Genomic DNA, 20,449 nt, shown 5'->3' on the forward strand with positions numbered 1-20,449 from the left:
ATAGACATTTCTTAGAATATAATTGTGTTTAAGCCGTCATCTCATCAATACTTCATGCTCAGTACTCGTTCCCGAAACCAACTCCTTCATTACCATTATGTTACTAATCAATATACTCAGACTCTTCCAATACCAGCTCCAAGCTTGATGATAGGCGCTACCAAAGGCAACGGTGTCAGCTTGAACTTGTAAGGAGCTTTATAGAAGTCGCCTTTCTGGGTGATGTTCACGCCAGCCTTTCCCCAATCGTTACCTGTAGATGCGATGTCAGCTTTGAAACACAATGGTCACTGTCCTGGACAACTCACGAGCACCGAGGTTGGCAAACCCATCCAGCTCATAATCGCCGCAAGTACAGGTATTAGGCGAGTCGTCGGGAATCACGAGACCGTACGTGCTGAGCGCCTCGCGTGTGTTGCCCCGGAAGACGTTGCCCTCGACGAGAACTTGGTTGTCAGATCGTGAGTGGATTGCCTGGTAGAGGAAGTCCTCGTAGAGGTTGTTGTAGATGTGCTGGTGACCGAATCGGCCGGCAGGACCGCGGGTGCCCTCGTTCTTCCAGTAGTTGTGGTGGTAACTGACGTGAAGGTGACCAAAGTCGAGGGCACGGAATGTGGCGTCGTTTCCTACGAGAGAGGACTTCCAGTGGTCGTGGAAGTAGTTCCAGGAAACGGTGATCCAGTCCGAGGCTCGGATGATGTCGACTTGGCCGTCCTGAAGCGCGCAGTTAGTTCCTGTTCTTCTCCAAGGTGGCAGAGAGATTCGACATACATAGAAGTCAGGACCCTTGGAGATATCCGAAGTGAACTCGTTGTGGTCAACCCACACCCTCGTTGAGTTCCGAATGGTTATGCAGTCATTGTCCAAGATATGGCTGATCTTGAGGTTCTGCAAGATGACATTGGTCGAGTTCACCACGTCAACACCTTTGCCGGTGATGTGTGCCGAGGTCTTGTACCCGACGAGACTCTTGTTGGAGCCGACCTTGAGACGCGCGGGTAGAGCGAACTCGCCCTTGAGGACGATGGTCTTGGGTTCGGCGCCAGTGACGGCAGTCTGGAGCTCCGGGACGCTGGAGACGGTCACGGTAGGACCACCTTTGCCTCCAGTGGTCTTGCCCAACGGGTTGTCCTTCGCGTAACCCTCGACATCCCAAGAGGCAATGCCAAGCCAGTCCAGAGGGTTGGCGGTTGCTAAGCTTGCGAAGAGGGATAGAAGAGCTGGGGCGTTGAGTCTCATTGTGCTTGACAGGGCAGATAACCGAGCCTCTAGAGAAGACAGAATATAACGTCAGAAAGGCAGGGAGAGCTGGTCCACACAGAACTCGGAGGATGGGAGCAGGCTTTCAGAAGCTACTTATACACGATCATGATGCAACGCTGCCATGCGATGATGCACCCATCCGCCGAGCTGGCGCAACCCAAGGTGTTGATCCAAAGCTTCAAAAACCCCGGTAACTCATCTCCGGTTTTCGCATCATGGAGCCTCGAGGAGGTCCCATGCGGAGAACCCTGTCCGTCTCCAATAAAGCAACGCCAATGATTGCGATCCAGCATGTTGGGTCGGGACCCTTGGTCCAGCCACGATGCTGTAGAGAGGCTGCGCCAAGAGCCGGCTAATGCTGAGGAACTTGCTGTCAATGGTGGAAATTCAGAGATCCGTTTCGAGCTGGGTGACGGGCGAAATGTTTCTACAGTTCGTGCAGAATGAATCGGGGTGGAAGATCCAACGCAGCCAAGAATTGCGAGTGTCATGATGTGCAAGCGAAATGGGGGGAGTTCCGCGTGGCATTCGTGATGTTGGTGTGACTTGAGCTGCAGATATGGGAGGCGGGGCAAGGTGTGATTTCGACGGTCAGCAGGAGCAATTGGCTTCATCCGAATGCTTAGACGAATGGTCGGTTGCGGGGGAAGATCAGCGAACTTGGCGGGTATAAGCAGGCCGAGGAAGAGGAACATGTTGGAGAAGAGGGGCCTGATGTGAGCGCTCGCGTGACGTTGGTTGGACCGGAAATAATAAGCTCATGGAGACACTCCAGTCTTCCCGGAAGTCAAATAAAGTCCCTCGCCCTCAATTTGGACGAGAATTTGACGACATTGCTGTTGCAGCTCTTCGACGGAATGGTTCCGGAAGAGAAATAGATTGCGTTGTAATTGATTCAGGCACTGGACGGCGTTCCCCTCGTTCTGTGTTTGATGAGGAGGACCGTCGGCATGGTCGTTGACGTATACTGTGAGGCACAGAAGGACATTAGCCAATGGATTAGATGAAGTAAACACCCGACCATGCATTGGGGATATTTGGTCTTGCAGGAACCCTCGCCGAGCTGATTTTCGTGTAGCCGGCGACGCCACACCGGAGGCCTGCTCTGATTATTCCGTGAACCAAACTGTCTCGGAAATGGGGCTTGATCCAGAAAAAGCAAGATCATGGTTGGTCTTGCTTCTCCGTCGACATCCTGCATGCTTGGCTTATGAGATTAGATCCCTCACTCGGTGAGATACACGACCGGCCGAGTCTCCGGCAGCTCCACTGGCCCCAACCGGGTCCCGACTCGGCCCCACATGAGGGCTTTGCTTTCGCTTCGTGACTCGAAATTTCCCACCCGCACCACCAACGCAACATATTCCCAAACTACGCGTCTGGTCTTCAACAATCCAAATGGTTTCGTGGTGTAGTTGGTTATCACGTCAGTCTAACACACTGAAGGTCTCCGGTTCAAGTCCGGGCGAAATCATCTTGTTGGGCGGATGGTTTAGTGGTATAATACTCGCTAAGCATCTTCTTTGCTTTTTTGCTCTAGGTAGAGGGGTGAGGTACGTACCCTGTTCGTCCAATCTTTTGCCATTCACGATGTCTATAACGTTTTTGAACTTATTTTTGAGGTCCAGTGATGAGAGGAGGTCAAGTTGGGTCTGCTAGGGCTGCAGGAGGAACAGGAAGTAAAACATACCTGTGTGAGTTGCTTGTCTAGTATTATATCTCTATCTCTTGGTCTATTTCTCTATTATTTGCCCTTACGCTTCCCAAACCTCTCTGTTCTATAAATCATTCCGCCTTCCCAGACTTCCGCCCAACCATGAGATACATCGGTGTGAAGATCTTCTCCTTTCCACCAAGAACCAGCGCGTCAGCCGCCACACAGAGACTCTGGGATGTCTTCGCCATACCCGGCGGCGCAAGTCTCAACGTCTCCATCACGCTCAGGAAGCAATGCGTCGCCGTCCTCCCGAGACCGGTCATGCGGAAAGTGTACATCAGGTCTCCCATAGTCTGGGCGTGTCGCCAGCTGGCGGCGTCGAGAGGCCAGTACCACGGGATCGGGTCCGGACGCTCCGCCAAGTCCTCGTGCTCGAGCATCTCGAACCCGGCGGCCTCGAAGGAGCGCAGCGCCTCGGCGGTGCTGACCATGTTGGCGATGCCGTTGCCTTGTTCGATCTCGATGCGCGTCTTGCGGTGGAGGAGGTTGTCGTTGTCGTAGTTGTCTGTCATGACCCATTCGTAAACGCCGAAGACGCCGCCGGGCTTGAGGACGCGGTGGATTTCGGAGTAGACTGCTTGGAGCGAGGGCGCGTGGACGGTGGCTTCGATTGCGTACACCGCGTCGAAGGTGTTGTCTTCGAATGGGATGTTCTGATAATTGCGTGTTAGATGAGATTTATTGCGAGGGAAAGGGATGAATGTACCATGAAGTCGGCTTGGACGTATTGCAGTTGTTTGTCCATCTGTTGCTTCTTGGCGTACCGAGTTGCCCTTTCCACTTGGTACTCGTTGATGTTGATTCCGGTAACGTAGGCACCAGTGAACTTGGCAATCTCTCGAGCCGGCCCGCCAACGCCGCATCCAACATCCAGCACCTTCATTCCCTTCTTGATGTTGATGACATGTGCGAGGTAGTGTTCATGTCTGGCAATGGTTTGCTTGAAGTTCTCGGCGATTGCTGCGCGGGAGAAGTGGAAGCTCTCTCCAAAGCCGTATTCGTAAAAGTCCGTGGCCAGGTTGTAGTATCTACATCGTTAGATTGACTTTGGTATCGAAGTACGAACGTGTGTTGTCAACGTACTGTCTTGTGAGTGATTCGTAGTCTGCAGCTCGAGCCTAAGTAGATAACGGGTCGGTTAGCAAGTCAACGGCCAACATCAAAGTTTTCCAAAACTTACTTCTCTGTCTTCCTTTGTCTCCTTCTTAGCGTCGAGCTTGTTGTCCCAGTGTCTGAAGTAATCCTCGGACGCGGCCTTCTGAGCTTCGTAGTCCTTCTTCAACATTGCCGACATGCCGACATTGACTTTCGAAGTGCCCTTGTGGAGGATTTTCTCGAAGGTGGCATCTCGAGCCAAGAGGACTTGGCCCTCTTCAGCAGTATGTTCAACCATTTTGGCTTTGCAAGAAGACTGGTGTGCGAAAAGATTGGCTCAAACTATTCCGTGACGACGAAGAAGAGATTGTTGATAAACTTGACGGCTACAGCAGCGTACTCGATAATTGTCATGCCATTCTTTCTCTTCTTTTCCTGACTTCGTCCCTTTTATATCTATTTCCAGAGAACCCATTGTGCTTCAACCACATATTCTCTCAATCCTACGTCTCAAGGGCCTTTGGTAAAGAGAAACGAATACGCGATAACGATAAGTCAGCCAGGGAGCACAGCTGTATCCGAATACGAATGCGTAGAAGCAGCTTACTACGGCACAGCATCGCGGGTCCTCGCTGCTTCACGTAATTGGTCCTACGCTTCAAGGCAGATCGGAAGTGGAGACGGGAAATGAACGAATTCGCATCTCTTCAAACGTGCGAAATTCGTCCACGATCTTTCTCAGATTCGTTGGTGGTACCAACGCGCGTCTCCTGTTGCACGCTATCTGAGTATGGTGTTGGTCGGTTGCTCAGATCTCAGATCCAACTTTGGGGGCGTAAAGTGGGAACAGATTGGTTCAACCCGAATACGAGAGCTGATGTTGGAGCACCAGCAAAGAGCAGAGGCGCACTTCTGCTCAGCCACAGATGCGCTTGACATAACATCTCAGCATTGCGTTTATGAAGTTTGCATACTGGAAATGCACAACGGATTGAATTAAACAAGAATCCTGCTTTCATAATTTGGTTTCGAATTGTGCGAACTCAAACGGGTGGTACTCTTGTTGAAATCATCATTAACTCCATCGCTGTGCCTGTCAAACCCGTCTAAAATTCGAGAATACGAATCATTTGGACGAGTTCTAGTACGATGATAGTGATGCTTTTCTACATGCAACCTCTCTTCATTCGTCGTAACTACGTCTACACCACGGCCAAATGCAGGTTGTTGCAGAATTTTATCTGTTGATCCCGGCATAACATGTTGAAAGGTAGACGGGCTCATCAGTGCGACAAGATAACTTCTCACATTCAGGATTTTGCATCTCTAGGAATCTGCGGATAGCTTCACCTTGCCTGTCCCCACCGAAATACACCGCTTGGTATGACTAAGCCTTTCGGTCTGAATCAGACTTGACCGGCCGTCCCGTAATTCTCGTCGATCAGCCGGTCAAAAGCCGCCCCCGAGGCTATCCACTTGGGGGCCGTTCCAAGCCGGAGGTACAGGCATGGAGCCCACATGTGACGGCCAAAATTCTGCGAAATGCGACACAGACTTCCATCGTCGCTGGCCTTTCTTATTATAACCTTCGATTTCAATGCATTGTCCTCTAGTGGTTGTCACTTTAAAGCGGCATGTGTAGCTTACTTACTCTATCTCGAGATCATGATACTTGAGAATCTGTCATTGACGGTTATCTCAAGCGTTTGATGAGTTTTGAAGGGCAAGCCTGACCAAGGCCAGCAGCAATGAATAGGAGCAAGGACAGGATCAACGGGTTTCGGACTTGGCGACCGTCGTGGGGCTAGGGAGAGGCCGGGTCTCGGGAGGCACGAGGAAGTGCGGGGAAAATGCCCAACAAGACAATATGGATCAGACCCGATATCTCATGTTATCCTTGATTTGGGAAAGGGGAGTTGTGACAGTCGCAGATACTTTCACCTCGCCTCACGTTTAAGTCTATTACCAGGTCCAACATGCTCCTCCCCACGGGGAAAAAGAGTAGCGCACCTGGCCCGAGACCTCTCGTCTCTTCAAGACGAGGGAATCACACACGATGTGGCCGTCGAACGGCCAAACAGACTGGTATGGCCCCCGTAATAGGCCCGGAGGCTTCTTTAAACTTTCAATGATCTGGAACTTCAAAAGTCTGGGGGGAGGTTGGGGACGGTCTGGAGTTCTCCCGCCAACCTCACACCGCGTCGAACGAACTCTGAAGGTAGTTAGTTCGTTTAGTGTCTGCGGACGAATCGCTGGAACTCTGGCGCCAACCACGGCTTCCATCTTTCGAGACGCGCATATTATCGATGTATTTGCGGAGTCTCATTGTCTTGGTTTGATAGTGATGACAGGAACTTGCGTCGAAAGACATGCTAAGAAAAGCACCTGTCGTCTGACACGGCGCCGATCTTGTCACACAGATCTCAACGTCGCCAGGAACAAAGAAGGAGGGGATAGTATTTCTTGCAAACCAACACGCACCCCAGAACACCCACCGGTACCATCGTCCCATCCGATCCCCGTCGTCTACCGGGGCCCCTAGTTTCAGCGACGTCAGGTAAAAATCCCAATTGGCCAATCCGTGTCCCTAAATCTCGCAGAAACCCTCGCGCCAATTGCCGATGAGTGGTTCTACCGAGCATTCTCTTGATGGTGATTGGGAGGAACATGGATAAATTCTTCTGGCTCGAGAGGCCTTACCCAGCGAGGAAAAGCTCCATGACCCAAAGCGGCATCACGCACGCCACATGGTGCAGGGATGTCCGCGGTGACGCCGGCCGGACGGTCGTCGAGTCCAGACGGTGTTGCAAGCCTGCATGTCTCGCCTTTCCCCAGTGTAGCCAATATCGCCCCATTGAAAAGGTTTTGACACTTCTTTTCACTGGATCGGCCTGACTTCCGCAGCGGGACGACATCCTCTTTTCCATTCTCGAGGGGAGGAAAGGCCTCTGTCGTTCTATCATCGGTCCCATTCAACTGCGACGGCATACCCCCAGACTACCCCGCGTGAGCCACTGGGTCCTTTCTTAGTTCCCGGGAACTTTGCGCGTGGGTTAGGGCCCGACAGGATCCGGATCGGGTTTCTTCTTGCATTGAACAACATAACACACAAGTGGCCCATGAGGTCAACACCTCCTCCACGCCACCTTCGAATGAATTTGAGCGAGCCAGTGAGAAGCGTTCGCACCTCGAGCGACAACCTGGTCCTCTCCTGAAGGGAGCATCACCATCATATCTTGGCGGAGGACAGGAGGTTGGCTTCAAAAGGTTATAAGACGCTCGTTTTCCCACCTTGACAGCATCATAGGATCATCAGCTTCACCAGTCTGAACACGCTCGAACCAGAAGACAACCAATCTTCTGAATCATACGCTTGTCATAGCACTCCGAAACATCTACTCGAGTCGCTTGTACGTCCACGTCGAGCTCGCATTCTTTACATCCTTCAAATACGACGTTTTGGAAAACCACCGCAATGATCGACTCCAAATCAACATCGCCCGAGGCGCTTGCCTCCCTCGACCTCGAGGCCACCAGTCGAGAGTCCGACGCCAAAAGAGTCAACCCCATCTCAGGAGCCGAGGCGGCGACCGAGGCGGAACTCAACATGGGTTTGTTGCAATCCATCAAGCTGTACCCGCAAGCCATCTTCTGGTCCATGTTTTTCAGTACCGCTGTCATCATGGAAGGCTTTGACAAGACTCTTCTGAACAACCTCTACGCCTACCCGGTCTTCCAGAGGAGGTTTGGCGAGCTCCAGCCCGACGGCTCCTACCAGCTTACCTCGGCCTGGCAGTCCGGCCTCAGCAACGGCGCTCTGGTCGGCGAGATCTGTGGTCTCTTCCTCAACGGTATTATCGCTGACAAGTTCGGTTACCGCAAGACCATGATCGGTGGTCTGATCGCTGTAACATGCTTTGTCTTCATCCTGTTCTTCGCCCCGAACCTGCCTGTGCTGTTGGTAGGAGAGATTCTCATTGGTGTTCCATGGGGCATCTTCCAGACCTTGACTGTCACCTACGCCTCCGAAGTTTGCCCTACCCATCTGCGAGCCTACCTGGTATGTTGGAGTCTATCTTTTGCCTCAAGTCGAGAACTGAGCTGACACGATGCGATACCAGACCACCTACGTCAATCTCTGCTGGGTCATTGGCCAACTGATTGCCAGCGGTGTTCTCCGCGCCATGGTCGATCGCACAGACGAATGGGGATACAGGATTCCGTTTGCCCTGCAGTGGATGTGGCCAGTTCCCCTCATCATTGGCATCTTCTTCGCCCCCGAGTCCCCCTGGTGGCTTGTACGCAAGGAGCGTCTCGAAGATGCTAGGGAAGCGGTCCTCCGTCTGACCTCGAGCAACGTCATGCAACGTGGAGGCTTCAACCCCGACGAGTACATCGCCATGCTGGTCAAGACCAACGAGACGGAGAAGGAAATAAACGCCGGGACGACCTACGCCGACTGCTTCAAGGGCACTGATCTCCGCCGAACCGAAATCGTCTGCGGTACCTGGGCCGTCCAAACACTTTGCGGCTCGACCTTCATGGGCTTCTCGACCTACTTCTTCCAGCAGGCCGGTATGGCGGTGGAGAACTCTTTCAACATGTCCTTGGGCCAGTACTCCATCGGCTTCGTTGGAACCGTCCTGTCATGGGTCCTCATGAAGCACTTCGGCCGTCGCACGCTTTACCTGACCGGGCAGCTCACCATGTGCCTGACCCTGCTCACCATCGGCTTCACCTCGCTCGCGGGACGCAGCAACGTCGGCGCCCAGTGGGCGATCGGCAGCTTGCTTCTCGTGTACACCTTCTTCTACGACTGCACCGTCGGACCCGTGTGCTACTCTCTCGTCTCCGAGCTCAGCTCCACGCGCCTCAAGACCAAGACGGTGGTGCTCGCGAGAAACCTGTACAACATCACGGGCATCGTGACCAACATCCTCACGCCCAACATGCTGAACCCGTCGGCGTGGAACTGGGGTGCCAAGGCCGGGTTCTTCTGGGCGGCCACCTGTTTCTTGTGTTTCGTGTGGACATATTTCCGCCTGCCGGAACCCAAGGACAGGACATACCTCGACCTCGATGTCCTCTTTGAGAGGGGCGTGTCGGCGAGGAAATTTAGCAAGACATCGGTCAGCAGTTTGAGAGATGAGCACGTTGAGTCGTCTGTGAATTCCGTCAAGGAACATGGGGTGACTCAGATTGAGAAAAGGTTGACCTCATGAGACGTCGGGGCGGTGGACTCGGATGGGATGGGGTTTCGGGCGTTGGGTGAGCGCATGTCAACGGATTGAATTATACCACATGAATTTTACATAACATAGGAACGAGAACATACTTGGGTACATAGCATATCAATTCAAACCTTGTCCAAAGTGATCGAAAAGGAGTTTAATGAACGTGCAATCAATACACTCTGATCGCTTGGTGACGTTTCCAAGGATGGAGTCCGATTGGTCCATATAATCTTGGACCCGCTATGGTATGGCGGGGAAATCGCGCCCGGGCCGAACCTCCGGCTCCGTAGTGGGTCGCGGATAATCTTCTCTTCCGATCCTCCAAAAAAAGAAAAAAAAAAAAACCAGTCGGTGCCGTTTGCCGGCCGGGACAAAGTCCACTTCGCGCTGAAGCTCAACCGACGCGTCGCTCACTCGGGACGCTCACCCTCACTCGACACCGTTCAATCACACTCGAGCGCAGATGCCCCCGCCGAATGTAGGCCACAGGGTCTCTCAATGGTGTCACGCCAGGGGCTTTGCCTCATCGCGCAGAGGCCCCCCTCCGTCGGTTCACCCAAGTATGAGGGGCTGGGACGCCAGAACACCACCAGTAATAAGACGAGCACCACCGGAACCAGCACCACCTACTTCGGCTCTCCCAAGCCAGAGTGCAAGCAACCCAGGAGCGCGACCAGAACCAGAACCATCTCCATCGGCTCTCTCAAGTCAAAGTACGAGCAAACCAGGAGCACAACCGGCACCGGCGAGTAGAGCAGGAGGTCGAATTCCGCCTCGTTTGCTTCTACCAGGCCAGAAAGCAGTCAATCTAGGACGACGTTTCATTGAACCGCCGGTCGCCCCGCGCCTGAAGAGCAACCCTGCGGCCTGGGAAGAGGAGGAAGAGCCGGAGCCGCCGCGGGTGGAAGCGACATTGACCTTCAGGCGCAAGAGGGTAGTGGACCCTGATAAACCTAAACGGAAACCGAAACTTCGAGTGTCAGTTGAAGAAGAACGTGCCCGTATTAAGGCGCGTGAGGACCGGTTGAGAGCGGAAGAAGAAATCAGACTAGAGGCTTCGCGGGCAGGATCTCGATGGGCTGAAGCCAAAAGACAAACTTTGATAGCGGAACGCAGAAAGGCTCAGGAGGAAGCACTTTACCATGAGAGGATACATAACAGCCCGTTACGGAGAGCCGAACGTGCAGCAGGCAGACGGCAACGCACTGTTGACAAACTCGATTGGACAGATGAGGAACAACACCAAAGGAGGATCAACTGGGCCTGGAAAGATATCGCGGGCGCAACCCCCCATATTGTGGACGCACCGCGAGGCAAAGCCAGAGCCTTTGCCCTCATCAATTGCCTAACCTTGCAGCCCGCAGAGCTTCTAGTCACAAGGTGGTCAAACCCTGAAGTGCTGTGCAGCTACAACACTCGGTTTTCCATGCGCGCCAAGGATGACATTTCCAAATTGCATCTGCTAGTCCCAGGTAAAGATCTCCCACATGAAAAACTCGAGGCCGATTTCAATACGCGAACATAGCTGATTATGGACAGGATGTCCCCCTGTATATGTTGAGAGTGAAGGTATGTGGCCGCGCAAGCTGGAGCCAGATCCGCCCAGGAACGCCGCATACTATCATCGTGCCCTGTACGAAGGCCAGAGCACCACCCACGTCTTTGAAACAATGCTCCTGGCTGCTCGCGCGACGGATCGTGCGTTACGTCGACGTACTAGCTTTGACAATGTGGATATTGTCATTTCACGAGGCCTCCTCATGTCTCTTCTCAGACGTATCAATGGCAAGGATAAGCACATGTCCCGTTTCGATATCGAGATGGTACATAACACGCTGTTCATGACACGACCACCCCAAGACGGAGTTGTCAGTCGTGAAGGCCACTCGTATGGACACGCCTTCGAGAAGAACGCCACAAGGCTACCGCCTCAGCTCGAGCACACTGAACAGTGCATTCGCTATGTGCGATACCAGTTCGGCAGTCTGAATATCGTCGTGCAGACGGACGTCGATGCCGCATGGGGACTATCTCTGAAAGACATGCCAACGACCGAGTACATCAAGTCCAAAACGGAGGCTAGACCAGACCTTGTGGTCGAAATCGCTCGACAATTCGGCGGGTCTATGCCACTGCAGTCTATGGCGGCGGAAATCAAAACGGTACATATAGACTCCGAGCTCAACCAGGACTCTACTCTAACTCAGATGTGGTTCGGCCGCACACCGCATCTCATTGTTGCCCAACATCGAGACGGGATGTTCTATACGCCAGAACATTACCACGGAGCACCGCTCTTGTCGGCCTGGGAAGACCAGAACCAGGTAGCGCTGAGGAAGCTGGTGACCTTGTTGGAATGGCTGAAAAGAGCTGCCCTGGCGAAAGGCCGGAAGTGCGGTGTGATGAGCAGGGCCAACAGCTCGGCGTACTTCGTATATGACACGGTCGGCGACGACAAACCGTTCTCAGAGGATGTAGTCCAATACTTCTGGAGCCAAGACAGGAGAACGAATCAGGAAGCGAAGTACGGCCTTGCGGCGTACGCAAGACACGCCCGCCTTTCTCGCGAGGAAAAGTCTACATCTGGGGGAAACAAGCAGCCAATCACTCCAGGCGAATTCAAGCAGATGTTCAGTGCTGCTCGCGAGGCTTCGCAGACGGGCCAAGGTCTAGTCAGGTCTCGACGTGGTAAGTCCACGCCTCGGGGGGAGGATAAGCCAATCACTCGGGACGAAGCAAAGCAGATGCTCCGTCAAGCCGGGAGAGATCTGTCGAAAAGACGCCAAGGACGTCTCTTTGCAAAGAACGGAAGGTGGAAGAATCCGGGAGGCGGCGAATGGGGAAATGCCAGGCATCTCGAGCGCATTCGAAAGGCTCCAAAAAGGGAGATACGGCGTGAGGAGCCGGATCGCAAGCCCGACACCCTTCCAACCGTTGAAACGCCCGCGATACCCGACCACGGAGCATGGGGCCAGACTTTCGTTCAGAAGTTTGAGGAAGACAGGAGCGCTCTTCGCGAACAGGATCCCAGAAGGCACGCGGCCAAACCCCTCAAGTTCAACCGTCCCAAGAATCCTGTTGGGAAAACATCTACCACGGGCTGGGGCCCCGAAAGCGGCGTCATACCACCTATCGGTCGCAAAGAGGAGGGCTCCGAGTAACGCCTTGCTCGTGTCATCAGTTCTTCGACGAGCTGTATATAACATGTATTATATTACCGTACAAAAGATCGTCACCGCTTGACTCATACCACGGAGAAAACTGTGTGCGGTGTACGGGCGAAGGAGCGAAGGATGTGGCTGAATCACGATGGCAAAGGATCGCACGCCAAGGAACCGCGGGGGCCTAATGGCCGCTGCCTAGACTAACGAGCGACCGGCTCTTTTGCGGGTCGAAACCCCTGAAATGAAATATGTTGAGAGCACATTTGCAACTCGAATACCGCAGACGTGCTTGTCGAAGGCGGCTATGCTAAGAGTCTAAGCTTTCCAGATATCTCATCTCGAAATGACACGCCAAATAGCTTCCGTGCCTCTGGTGCGCGCCTGTCTTGGCGTCTCACTACCCTCATAGGATGGAGCTGTCCTGGATTAAGCTTAAAAGTCGAGGGTGACATCCATGAGCGTTGTGGGTGGGTGCACTCGGGGGCCGGGCTGAGAATCGGACGACTTACGGCTGGGGCTACGAGTCCAACCAACAACGTCTCTTCAATCTATTTCTGTCACTCAAAAGTCCTAATAAGTTTGTTGGCTCTGTACGGTGAGGCTTTCCCGCGAGTTTGTCGCCAAGAGTTGAACCCTTTGTTTTCGGCAGATATTCTTCCTTGGAATCTTGAGTCCTGCTTGGATTACGCGGCCATCACCGCAACAAACCGGACGGAATCTTCACGTCTCACCAACCAGCGCAACCGCTCGTGTAACAACAGCAATTGGCCGCACAAAGCCAGAAGCAGGTAAAAAATCCTCTGCTCATTTGGCGGCCGCCTTCTAGGCAGAAACCGGCCGCCTGCTCGGGACCCCAAAGGCCCCCATGCATTTTCCACTCTATGAACAAGCCTCCCCTGTCATTCTCTTACTTACAGTTTGATATGCCGCTGAGATTCAACGCAACTACTCTTCTGTGTCTCTGTTCAGTTCGTCAGATCTGGCAACATAACACACGCTTAATACGATATTCTGAAAAGTTTATTTGATAAGATTCCAGGCAGCCATTGCTGAATGACCAGAATTTGCTCCCTCAAGATGATGGCGAGGAAACGCCTCCCCTGTCATGAGACAAGGACCAACTGGCCGCCCCCAAGTCACACAGACTCCGCCCCCAGCCCACCATGTCCAACAAGACCCCTCCGCTTCAGGAATCCCATCTCGCTTGGCCAGACTGCTATATAAAAGCAGCATCTCTCCCAACATACCTTCAACCGCTTCGCGAGATTTTGTGTGCTGCCCCTAGTTCCCGACCGCCAAACCTCCCTCCTCCACAACGACGAGTTCACGATCGACCCTCCCCTCCCAACCAAGCCAAAAAACCGCCCGTCTAATACTCACGAGATGACCCAATACGCAGGCCAGACCGCGGCGGCACCCGCCCAGGGCGGCGGCAGCTTCAAGGACCGCAACTGCCCCAACATGCGCGGCTGCTGGTCCTTCTCGTGGGAGGCCTACAGCCTCAAGACCTCGGACAAGGCGGCGCTCCTGCGCCGCATCTGCATGTACATCATCCTCGGCATCCGCACCGCGCTCTCCATCGTCGGCATCGTCCGCGACGCCGTCGCCGGCCGCGTCGCGAGCTGGATCATCGGCATCATCCTGGGCGTCCTGGGTTTCTTCTTCATCGCGTGGTGTCTGGCCGTCATCGGGCAGGCCGAGGGCCGTCGGAAGGTGTTTGGGGTTATGCTGGTGAGTGCGACTCGGCTTGGCTCCGGCACGGCAGTGCCGTCTTGGCTGTCGATGAGAGGAATTTTGCACCCGTTCTGACTGTGATTGCGTGGTAGGGCCGTTGGCATTTTGACATTTTTCTGCTGGTTACCGCGTTTATTCATGCCGCGATTCTGGTGGGGAGCTTTTTTGGACTCGGCACGGCTGGCGGCTATGTTACTTGGCTCATCATGTGGTTGCTCATTTTCGGCGTTGCTTGGGTGTGCAATTGGCCCGCTGAGCCGGAGAGCTACGCCTGATTCTGGGGATCGTCATTGGCATTCATCTCGAAGCGACCGTCAGGTGGACTCTTTATGAATGAGACGCAGGGTGTTGAGGAGTGCTGTGAAATGAACGGATGAGAGAAAATGAAGATTATTCTTCAGAGACGGACTTGAAATTTGGAGTTTACGATACCCTTTATGAGGCTTGGAATCGCGGACGCTGGATCTCATGGTTAGAAGCAAATGAATTTCTGTTCAACTTGAATGAGTTAGCGATCGAATGAAACTGTGTAACCTTGGCAATTGGATGCCGCACTTATGTGACATGCTTCTAGTGTCACTTTGATATTGGCTATGAAGTCTTCCGTTCGAATGAGCTCTGTTTAGTCTGTCGAAAACGGCGTAGTCGCGTAGTCTTCAGCGATAAAAGGGTCAGTCTTTGCTTCAGTTGATGCGATCTGTAGCGGAGTAGCAGTGGAATCTCATCATAGTGAATAGGAGCGTTGTCGAGATATCATTGGAAAACGCTATTCAGAATCAATGAATTAGTATGTCGAGTAACGGCGAATCTATTGAAGGGCGAGACCTGCTTTTGTAATCGCTATCAAACCATGGCGACCCGACCTAATGTACGCCCGGGCGGGTCCCATCCGGAGCGAGCTCCGGCGAACACCTGGAGGCAGTGGAGCAATTCTCTTACATGCCGAACCCGTTCCGTATCTGCCGAAGCATCTTCCTGCGCCGAAAACACGCTTGTTATTCGCATTACGTGTGCACATTTACACCAAAGTAAACTGGTGAGAACCCAGGCCTCATGACGTGAGGCAAGGTAGACACATAATTGCATCTGTTACTACGGTAGGAGCATGTTTGGCAGGCTTCCCAGAGGCAAAAAAGAAAGCTGTGGACAATCTAGGAATCGAACCTAGGACCTACCGCATGCGAAGCGGTCGTTATACCCCTAAACCAATCGCCCAGTTGTTATGAGAAGCTGTTTTCCAAGGTATTATGTTCGAAAGATCTGAAAGAATGCCGTGTTCTGAGAGGCGTCCAGTTGTTGAAGGCAGACTGAGACATGGCGTTGACCGGAAGCCTCCATCGTGGAACCACCGGATGCGGAGCAGTCGCCGTGTAACACCCCTCGATGCGCCGGCCAACGGTTTGCGAGTAACTATGGAACACTGCACTAGGAAAATGGCAAGCTGCCTCGACGTGATACACAAGACGTACCGCAACGGTCAGGGAAGGGACAAAGCAAGCATCAGGAAGGCCGAGACTACCGATGTTTGAGGGGGTATAAGTTCTTTCTAAATTCGCATTTCGGGAATATCGCATGCAATCGTACAAATGAAGACAAGTTGTGACAAGACAGACCGACCCTTGGATAACCCCAAAAAAGAAAAAGAAAAAGAGAGAACACGGGCTACAGTCGCACATGGTGTAGTTTACGACTTGTAGCCCAGGCGCTCCAGGATCGACTGGCCCGCGGGGGCGCCGCCTTGTCCTTTTCTCAGGCCGGCATCGACGCCCTTGACGTAGTCGAGCACGCGAATGTGCTCCTTCTTGAGCTCCTCGAAGTCGTGGGAGAGCTGCTCGTGCCAGGGGTACAGGACGAAGACCTGGAAGCCGAGGGCGCTGCTCGCGACGAGGAAGTTGGTGAGGGAGATGGCGCGGGTGATGAGGACCATGGTGGCGGTTGTTTGTTTCTGGTTTTGCGTGTTTGGTCTTGAGTGTATTTCTTCGATGTCTCGGGATTTTGTGACTGTCGTCGGTCTCGTCAGCTTCTGGAATGATCGCGGGGTATCTTGGCCCGAACGTGAGCCGGAAGGTGACAATAGGACAGGACTCACCTTGTGACGTTGATGTAATAAGCCAAGTCAATCTATAAGGAATCGGTCTGTCGCAAAAGGAAACGGGAAATAGGAACCGTAGAGAGGAAATCGGTCTATCGTGTGTGTGACGGAAAAAAACGAGAGAAGGAAAATTACGAAAGTTGGAGAGGAGAGAAAGAGAAGATTACGGCAAGGAAAGGCGCAGAAATTATCTACTCAGAGGCAACCCGGGGATGATACCTGAAAGACCTATTTAGGAAATCCCCCAGCCGATTACCTCACCGACAGCGGCCCGGCGGCAAAGCGGGACCCCGAAGGACCTTCGAGGGCCGCTCGGACTTTGGGTCTGGGTTCACAGGGCAGAAGAGCGGAAAACCCAGCCATACAGACCGTCGGATACGATGCGTTCGCGTGGGGGGAAGACGGCCGTGATTCCTGCGAATTCTCGTCCTTCTTTACCTCGGGCAGCTGTCAAGTTTCGCAGGCTCGGCAAAAACCAAAAACCACGTCGAGCTGCCGTAAACGGTCAGCAGAACTCTGAGTCGTTCTGGCCGCCCAGCAAATGACGTTGGAGGGAAGCCCCGAGAAAGGAGGGATGATTCAAGGCCGATGGGGACGAGTGGCGTGACTTTTATGGGGAACATTTTGGTCGTTTTGACGGCTCCCCTGGCCCCCCAAAAACCGCCCGCGAGGAGAGCACACACCCGTCGACACGACCACGCGACTAATAAGAACTAGACAAAGTCCCGGGGTGGAGCCGGGAGCTCGGGATGGGAACCAACGGACGACCACGACTGGTTGGCTTTGGGTGTTTGTTGTCTGCAGGACTGGAGGAAATGGAAAGGCCTTCGTCAGTCCCCCAGTCTTGGATTCTCTTGGCTTAGTCTAGCCTGTCTTTTTGAGTCTCTTTGGGTTGCTTTTGGAGGGGAGAAAAGGGGGGCAGCAGTGAGCATGCATTTGCAGGGGATGAATGACGCATGTGACAGGCAGATTAACACCCACGGGAGGGAAACTTTTGCCGCATAGACCACCTGGGAAGCAATCGCACTACAAATCGTGAGCAAACTCTGTGTAGATGATTGATGTAGTTGGTAACGTGAGATATCTCCTCACCTACAGGGTTCAAGAGTGGAATGACGTTGCCTCAAGAGACAGCTGCTGCTTGTTCCGAACGAGCTGTCCACGCCCACTATTCAGTCGTAAGTCTTGTACCCAACATGCCTGACTTTTGCCCTTCGGCCATCTTTAATGTAAGGTCAGACGTATCTGGAAAGAAACGATTCACCAAGTTCAAACCGGCTCGGCGGTCATGAAGCCCAAGACGGCTTTCGCCCCGGATCCCAGTGGTCCGGGTCGACACCTGTAGCGGCACCTTGAGCGGGTCGTGTCAATCGGTCTGCCATGTGTTAGTGGAGCATTGCTGCTCCGGAAGCCGCCGATTGATCGGACCCGCCTTCCGATGGTCTCCCGACTGTGGCTTTCAATCGACTTGGCTAGAGAGGCATACGTTTCTTCCCTGTGCCATCCGGAAACAATCGACTTTTGGTCGTCGTTTTAACGAAAAACGTGGTAGATTGCCAGGGAATTTCAACCAAAGTGGTTAATCTCTCAGACGGACCATCGGGACGAGTTCCCGGTAGTATCATGATTGGTATCGTGGCAGGTTCTAATGTGTTTTGGGGTCTTGATCATAACGAAAGCGACTGAAAGTCGACTGATAACTCCCAGATTCCCAGATTCAAATGCGATGTTAATTTCATAGACGAAAACAGAGAATCTCCACGAGTGCTAGTTATCGTGCGTCTAACGACGTCTAATGCCACGCACGCCAATATGAATCTGCCTCAATTGATTTCATTACTTTCCTATCGCAGAGGTTCCTTCTACTTGGATCGACAACGCGAAACTAACGCTCCCTTATCTCGATCTTGCACCGATGCAGCATCCATCTCATTGGCACGGAGCTAACCTCATCGTCTTTCTCCATCCTGGCCTGGTTGGAGCCCGTCCTGGCTGTGTAGGTCACCTGTGTCATCTTGCTCAGGGTCGGACTCATATTCCGTCTCATAAAGATGAGGATTCCGCATCCTGTACGTATGTAAGCTCAGTCAATGCCATCTAATGTTGGTGCATAGTACTCACAAGTCCCGCTTGTACAGGTAATCCAGAAGATACATGCCGATGACGGCGAGACCGCCAAACAAGATGAGTATCTGATAGCCATACTTGTACTTGGGCGCATCATACGTTGGGAATAGCACAACTGGGGAAGCCAGTCAGTATCGCCAGTGCAGTAGGAATTGAGCACTTGTCGAAATGGGACTTCGACTTTCGACTCACCTGGCATCCATGCGCTGAAGGTGTAAGTGAAGATATTCCCCGTAGCCACGAGAAGCTGGCGCAGGTTGGCATTCCACTGAGTGATTTCATGCCCGTAGCTGATAACCACAGGCTGTGCTGCACCACCCGTGTAGCTCAGGTAAAACGCGGCCAGCAATGCTGCCTTCGGCACGTTCCAGACCGATAATAAGATGTTCGACACCAGCACCAGAACTTGCACAAACACGACGGTGAGAACACGGCTACCTGTCGCGTCCGATAGCCAGCCTACAGAAAACGCGGCAACGACTTGGATGACGTTGCCTGGAGTAGAATTATCAGTCAGTAATTGTGTCTGTTACGACGAGTGATTTACTTGCCGATGGTTGGGAGGATGTTCGTCTTGACTACGCTGTAGCCCTCTGCCTTGAGATAAAGGTTGAAGTATCCGGTGCCGGAACCAGCCTCGGCAACCATAAGATACGGCAGGATGAAGGCCCAGAGTTGCCACGAGGTGTAAATATCTTTGATGCCCTTGAGCGTGAGTTTTGACGGCGGCTTACGTCCCATCTTTTTGATTCGCTCCATGCCGTACTCTCGGTCCTAAACCTTCATCAGCGCGATGCTCGTTTGTCAGGATGGGAGAGGAAGATTTACCTCTTTCTTCAGATAGAATGCCCTCGTGTTGTGAGGCAAGTCCGGCAGCGCGAAGAAACCATACAACGCAATCGGGATTGAAATGACACCTGCTTCGAGTTAGTCGATAATCGATCAAGCTTAAAAGGCAACCCGATTGCATACCATCCATGATGAATAACCACCGCCAGCCTGACAACCCTGCCGTGCCATTCATTCCGGTGTACAAACCTGCTTGAAGATATCCGCTGAAGACTGGAAACGGACAACGTGTCAGTGACGATGCAGCCTGATTGATAGGCGTCAACCTACAGGCGGCGATTGCTGCAGTCTGCTCAAACAAGGCCATCCTCTTCGCAAGCTGAGACTTCCCGTACCAACTCCCCAGAATGCTGGCGAAACCCGGGAATGAGCACGATTCCAGCAGGCCGACAAAGAACCGAAGAGCATAAAGCTGGAGATTTGATAAGCGTGCGATCCAGATTCCGAGGCATCCACATACCGTTTCGACATTCTTCGCGCTTGCCATGACCATCGTCAAGACAGACCAAGCCAGCTCGCAAGCGGGAATCCATATCGACGGCCGAACCCATTTCAGCTGAATCATCTGGGCTGGGATGGTACCCAGGATGATGCCGATGTTGAAGTATGTGTTGAGAAGATTCCTCTCGTTTCCGTAGAGCCCGAGTTCCTCCTGCATGCCGCTGACGAACGCGTTGCTGTAGTTGTTCTGGTCTAGGTACTTGATGAAGTAACCGAGAAGTACGTAAGAGCTGCTATACGTCAGCAGCTTGTAGGCCAGCTTGAGCTGAGGACTTTTCTTACAATAGAAAACTGTCGAGCTTTTGTATGTACTTCCTTTCTCGAACATCATCGCCCCATATCTTCCGGGCGATTGTAGAGAACAATCCCTTCGACGGTGCCTCCTGGGACCGGAGTTCAGACTCGGTCTCAGTTGACACCACGGTGTCGTGTTTTGTGCCTTCGGTAGACATGATGCTGTCTTGGAGCATTCGGTATTGGTGTGTTCAGTACGGCGCTTCAGTCCCCTCACAGACATCTATCCTCATATAATGTGTCGGCATGCTGCCCGAGCCGGACAACACTCTGCCAGCACGCCACCAGCATCACAATTAATCCTTGAAATCACGTACTCTGTTTCACGTGGGGCCAGCATGCATGTCCGGTCTGCAACAGGCACAGAATATGCCGGCAA

General features: G+C 53.0%; 7 protein-coding genes across 7 annotated transcripts; 3 read left to right on the forward strand and 4 right to left on the reverse strand.

Annotated features, from left to right (window-relative positions):
- Positions 1–116: 116 nt before the first annotated feature.
- Positions 117–1,239, reverse strand: CkaCkLH20_08688 (pectate lyase; the record flags this gene model as incomplete). Its single annotated transcript, XM_038891403.1, has 3 exons — positions 117–253; positions 309–714; positions 772–1,239. 3 exons carry the CDS (start codon positions 1,237–1,239, stop codon positions 117–119), a joined length of 1,011 nt encoding a protein of 336 aa, XP_038743415.1.
- A 1,809-nt stretch (positions 1,240–3,048) lies between these two features.
- On the reverse strand, positions 3,049–4,373 carry CkaCkLH20_08689 (sterol 24-c-methyltransferase; the record flags this gene model as incomplete). The annotated part of the gene is made up of 4 exons (XM_038891404.1): positions 3,049–3,633; positions 3,687–4,008; positions 4,064–4,098; positions 4,161–4,373. The coding sequence occupies 4 exons, from the start codon at positions 4,371–4,373 to the stop codon at positions 3,049–3,051; spliced, it is 1,155 nt and encodes a 384-aa protein (XP_038743416.1).
- Positions 4,374–7,550: 3,177 nt separating this feature from the next.
- Positions 7,551–9,297, forward strand: CkaCkLH20_08690 (MFS maltose permease; the record flags this gene model as incomplete). The annotated part of the gene is made up of 2 exons (XM_038891405.1): positions 7,551–8,135; positions 8,197–9,297. 2 exons carry the CDS (start codon positions 7,551–7,553, stop codon positions 9,295–9,297), a joined length of 1,686 nt encoding a protein of 561 aa, XP_038743417.1.
- Positions 9,298–10,735: 1,438 nt separating this feature from the next.
- Positions 10,736–12,470, forward strand: CkaCkLH20_08691 (uncharacterized protein; the record flags this gene model as incomplete). Its single annotated transcript, XM_038891406.1, has 2 exons — positions 10,736–10,781; positions 10,849–12,470. 2 exons carry the CDS (start codon positions 10,736–10,738, stop codon positions 12,468–12,470), a joined length of 1,668 nt encoding a protein of 555 aa, XP_038743418.1.
- A 1,386-nt stretch (positions 12,471–13,856) lies between these two features.
- On the forward strand, positions 13,857–14,482 carry CkaCkLH20_08692 (uncharacterized protein; the record flags this gene model as incomplete). The annotated part of the gene is made up of 2 exons (XM_038891407.1): positions 13,857–14,204; positions 14,300–14,482. The coding sequence occupies 2 exons, from the start codon at positions 13,857–13,859 to the stop codon at positions 14,480–14,482; spliced, it is 531 nt and encodes a 176-aa protein (XP_038743419.1).
- A 1,409-nt stretch (positions 14,483–15,891) lies between these two features.
- On the reverse strand, positions 15,892–16,134 carry CkaCkLH20_08693 (uncharacterized protein; the record flags this gene model as incomplete). The annotated part of the gene is made up of 1 exon (XM_038891408.1): positions 15,892–16,134. One exon carries the CDS (start codon positions 16,132–16,134, stop codon positions 15,892–15,894), a length of 243 nt encoding a protein of 80 aa, XP_038743420.1.
- Positions 16,135–18,248: 2,114 nt separating this feature from the next.
- Positions 18,249–20,246, reverse strand: CkaCkLH20_08694 (uncharacterized protein; the record flags this gene model as incomplete). The annotated part of the gene is made up of 10 exons (XM_038891409.1): positions 18,249–18,366; positions 18,421–18,541; positions 18,619–18,831; positions 18,890–18,921; positions 18,974–19,200; positions 19,255–19,343; positions 19,399–19,488; positions 19,546–19,687; positions 19,736–20,006; positions 20,059–20,246. 10 exons carry the CDS (start codon positions 20,244–20,246, stop codon positions 18,249–18,251), a joined length of 1,491 nt encoding a protein of 496 aa, XP_038743421.1.
- Between the last annotated feature and the right edge of the window lie 203 nt (positions 20,247–20,449).

This window comes from Colletotrichum karsti (assembly GCF_011947395.1).
Source record: "Colletotrichum karsti strain CkLH20 chromosome Unknown Scaffold29, whole genome shotgun sequence".
Lineage (NCBI taxonomy): Eukaryota > Fungi > Ascomycota > Sordariomycetes > Glomerellales > Glomerellaceae > Colletotrichum > Colletotrichum karsti.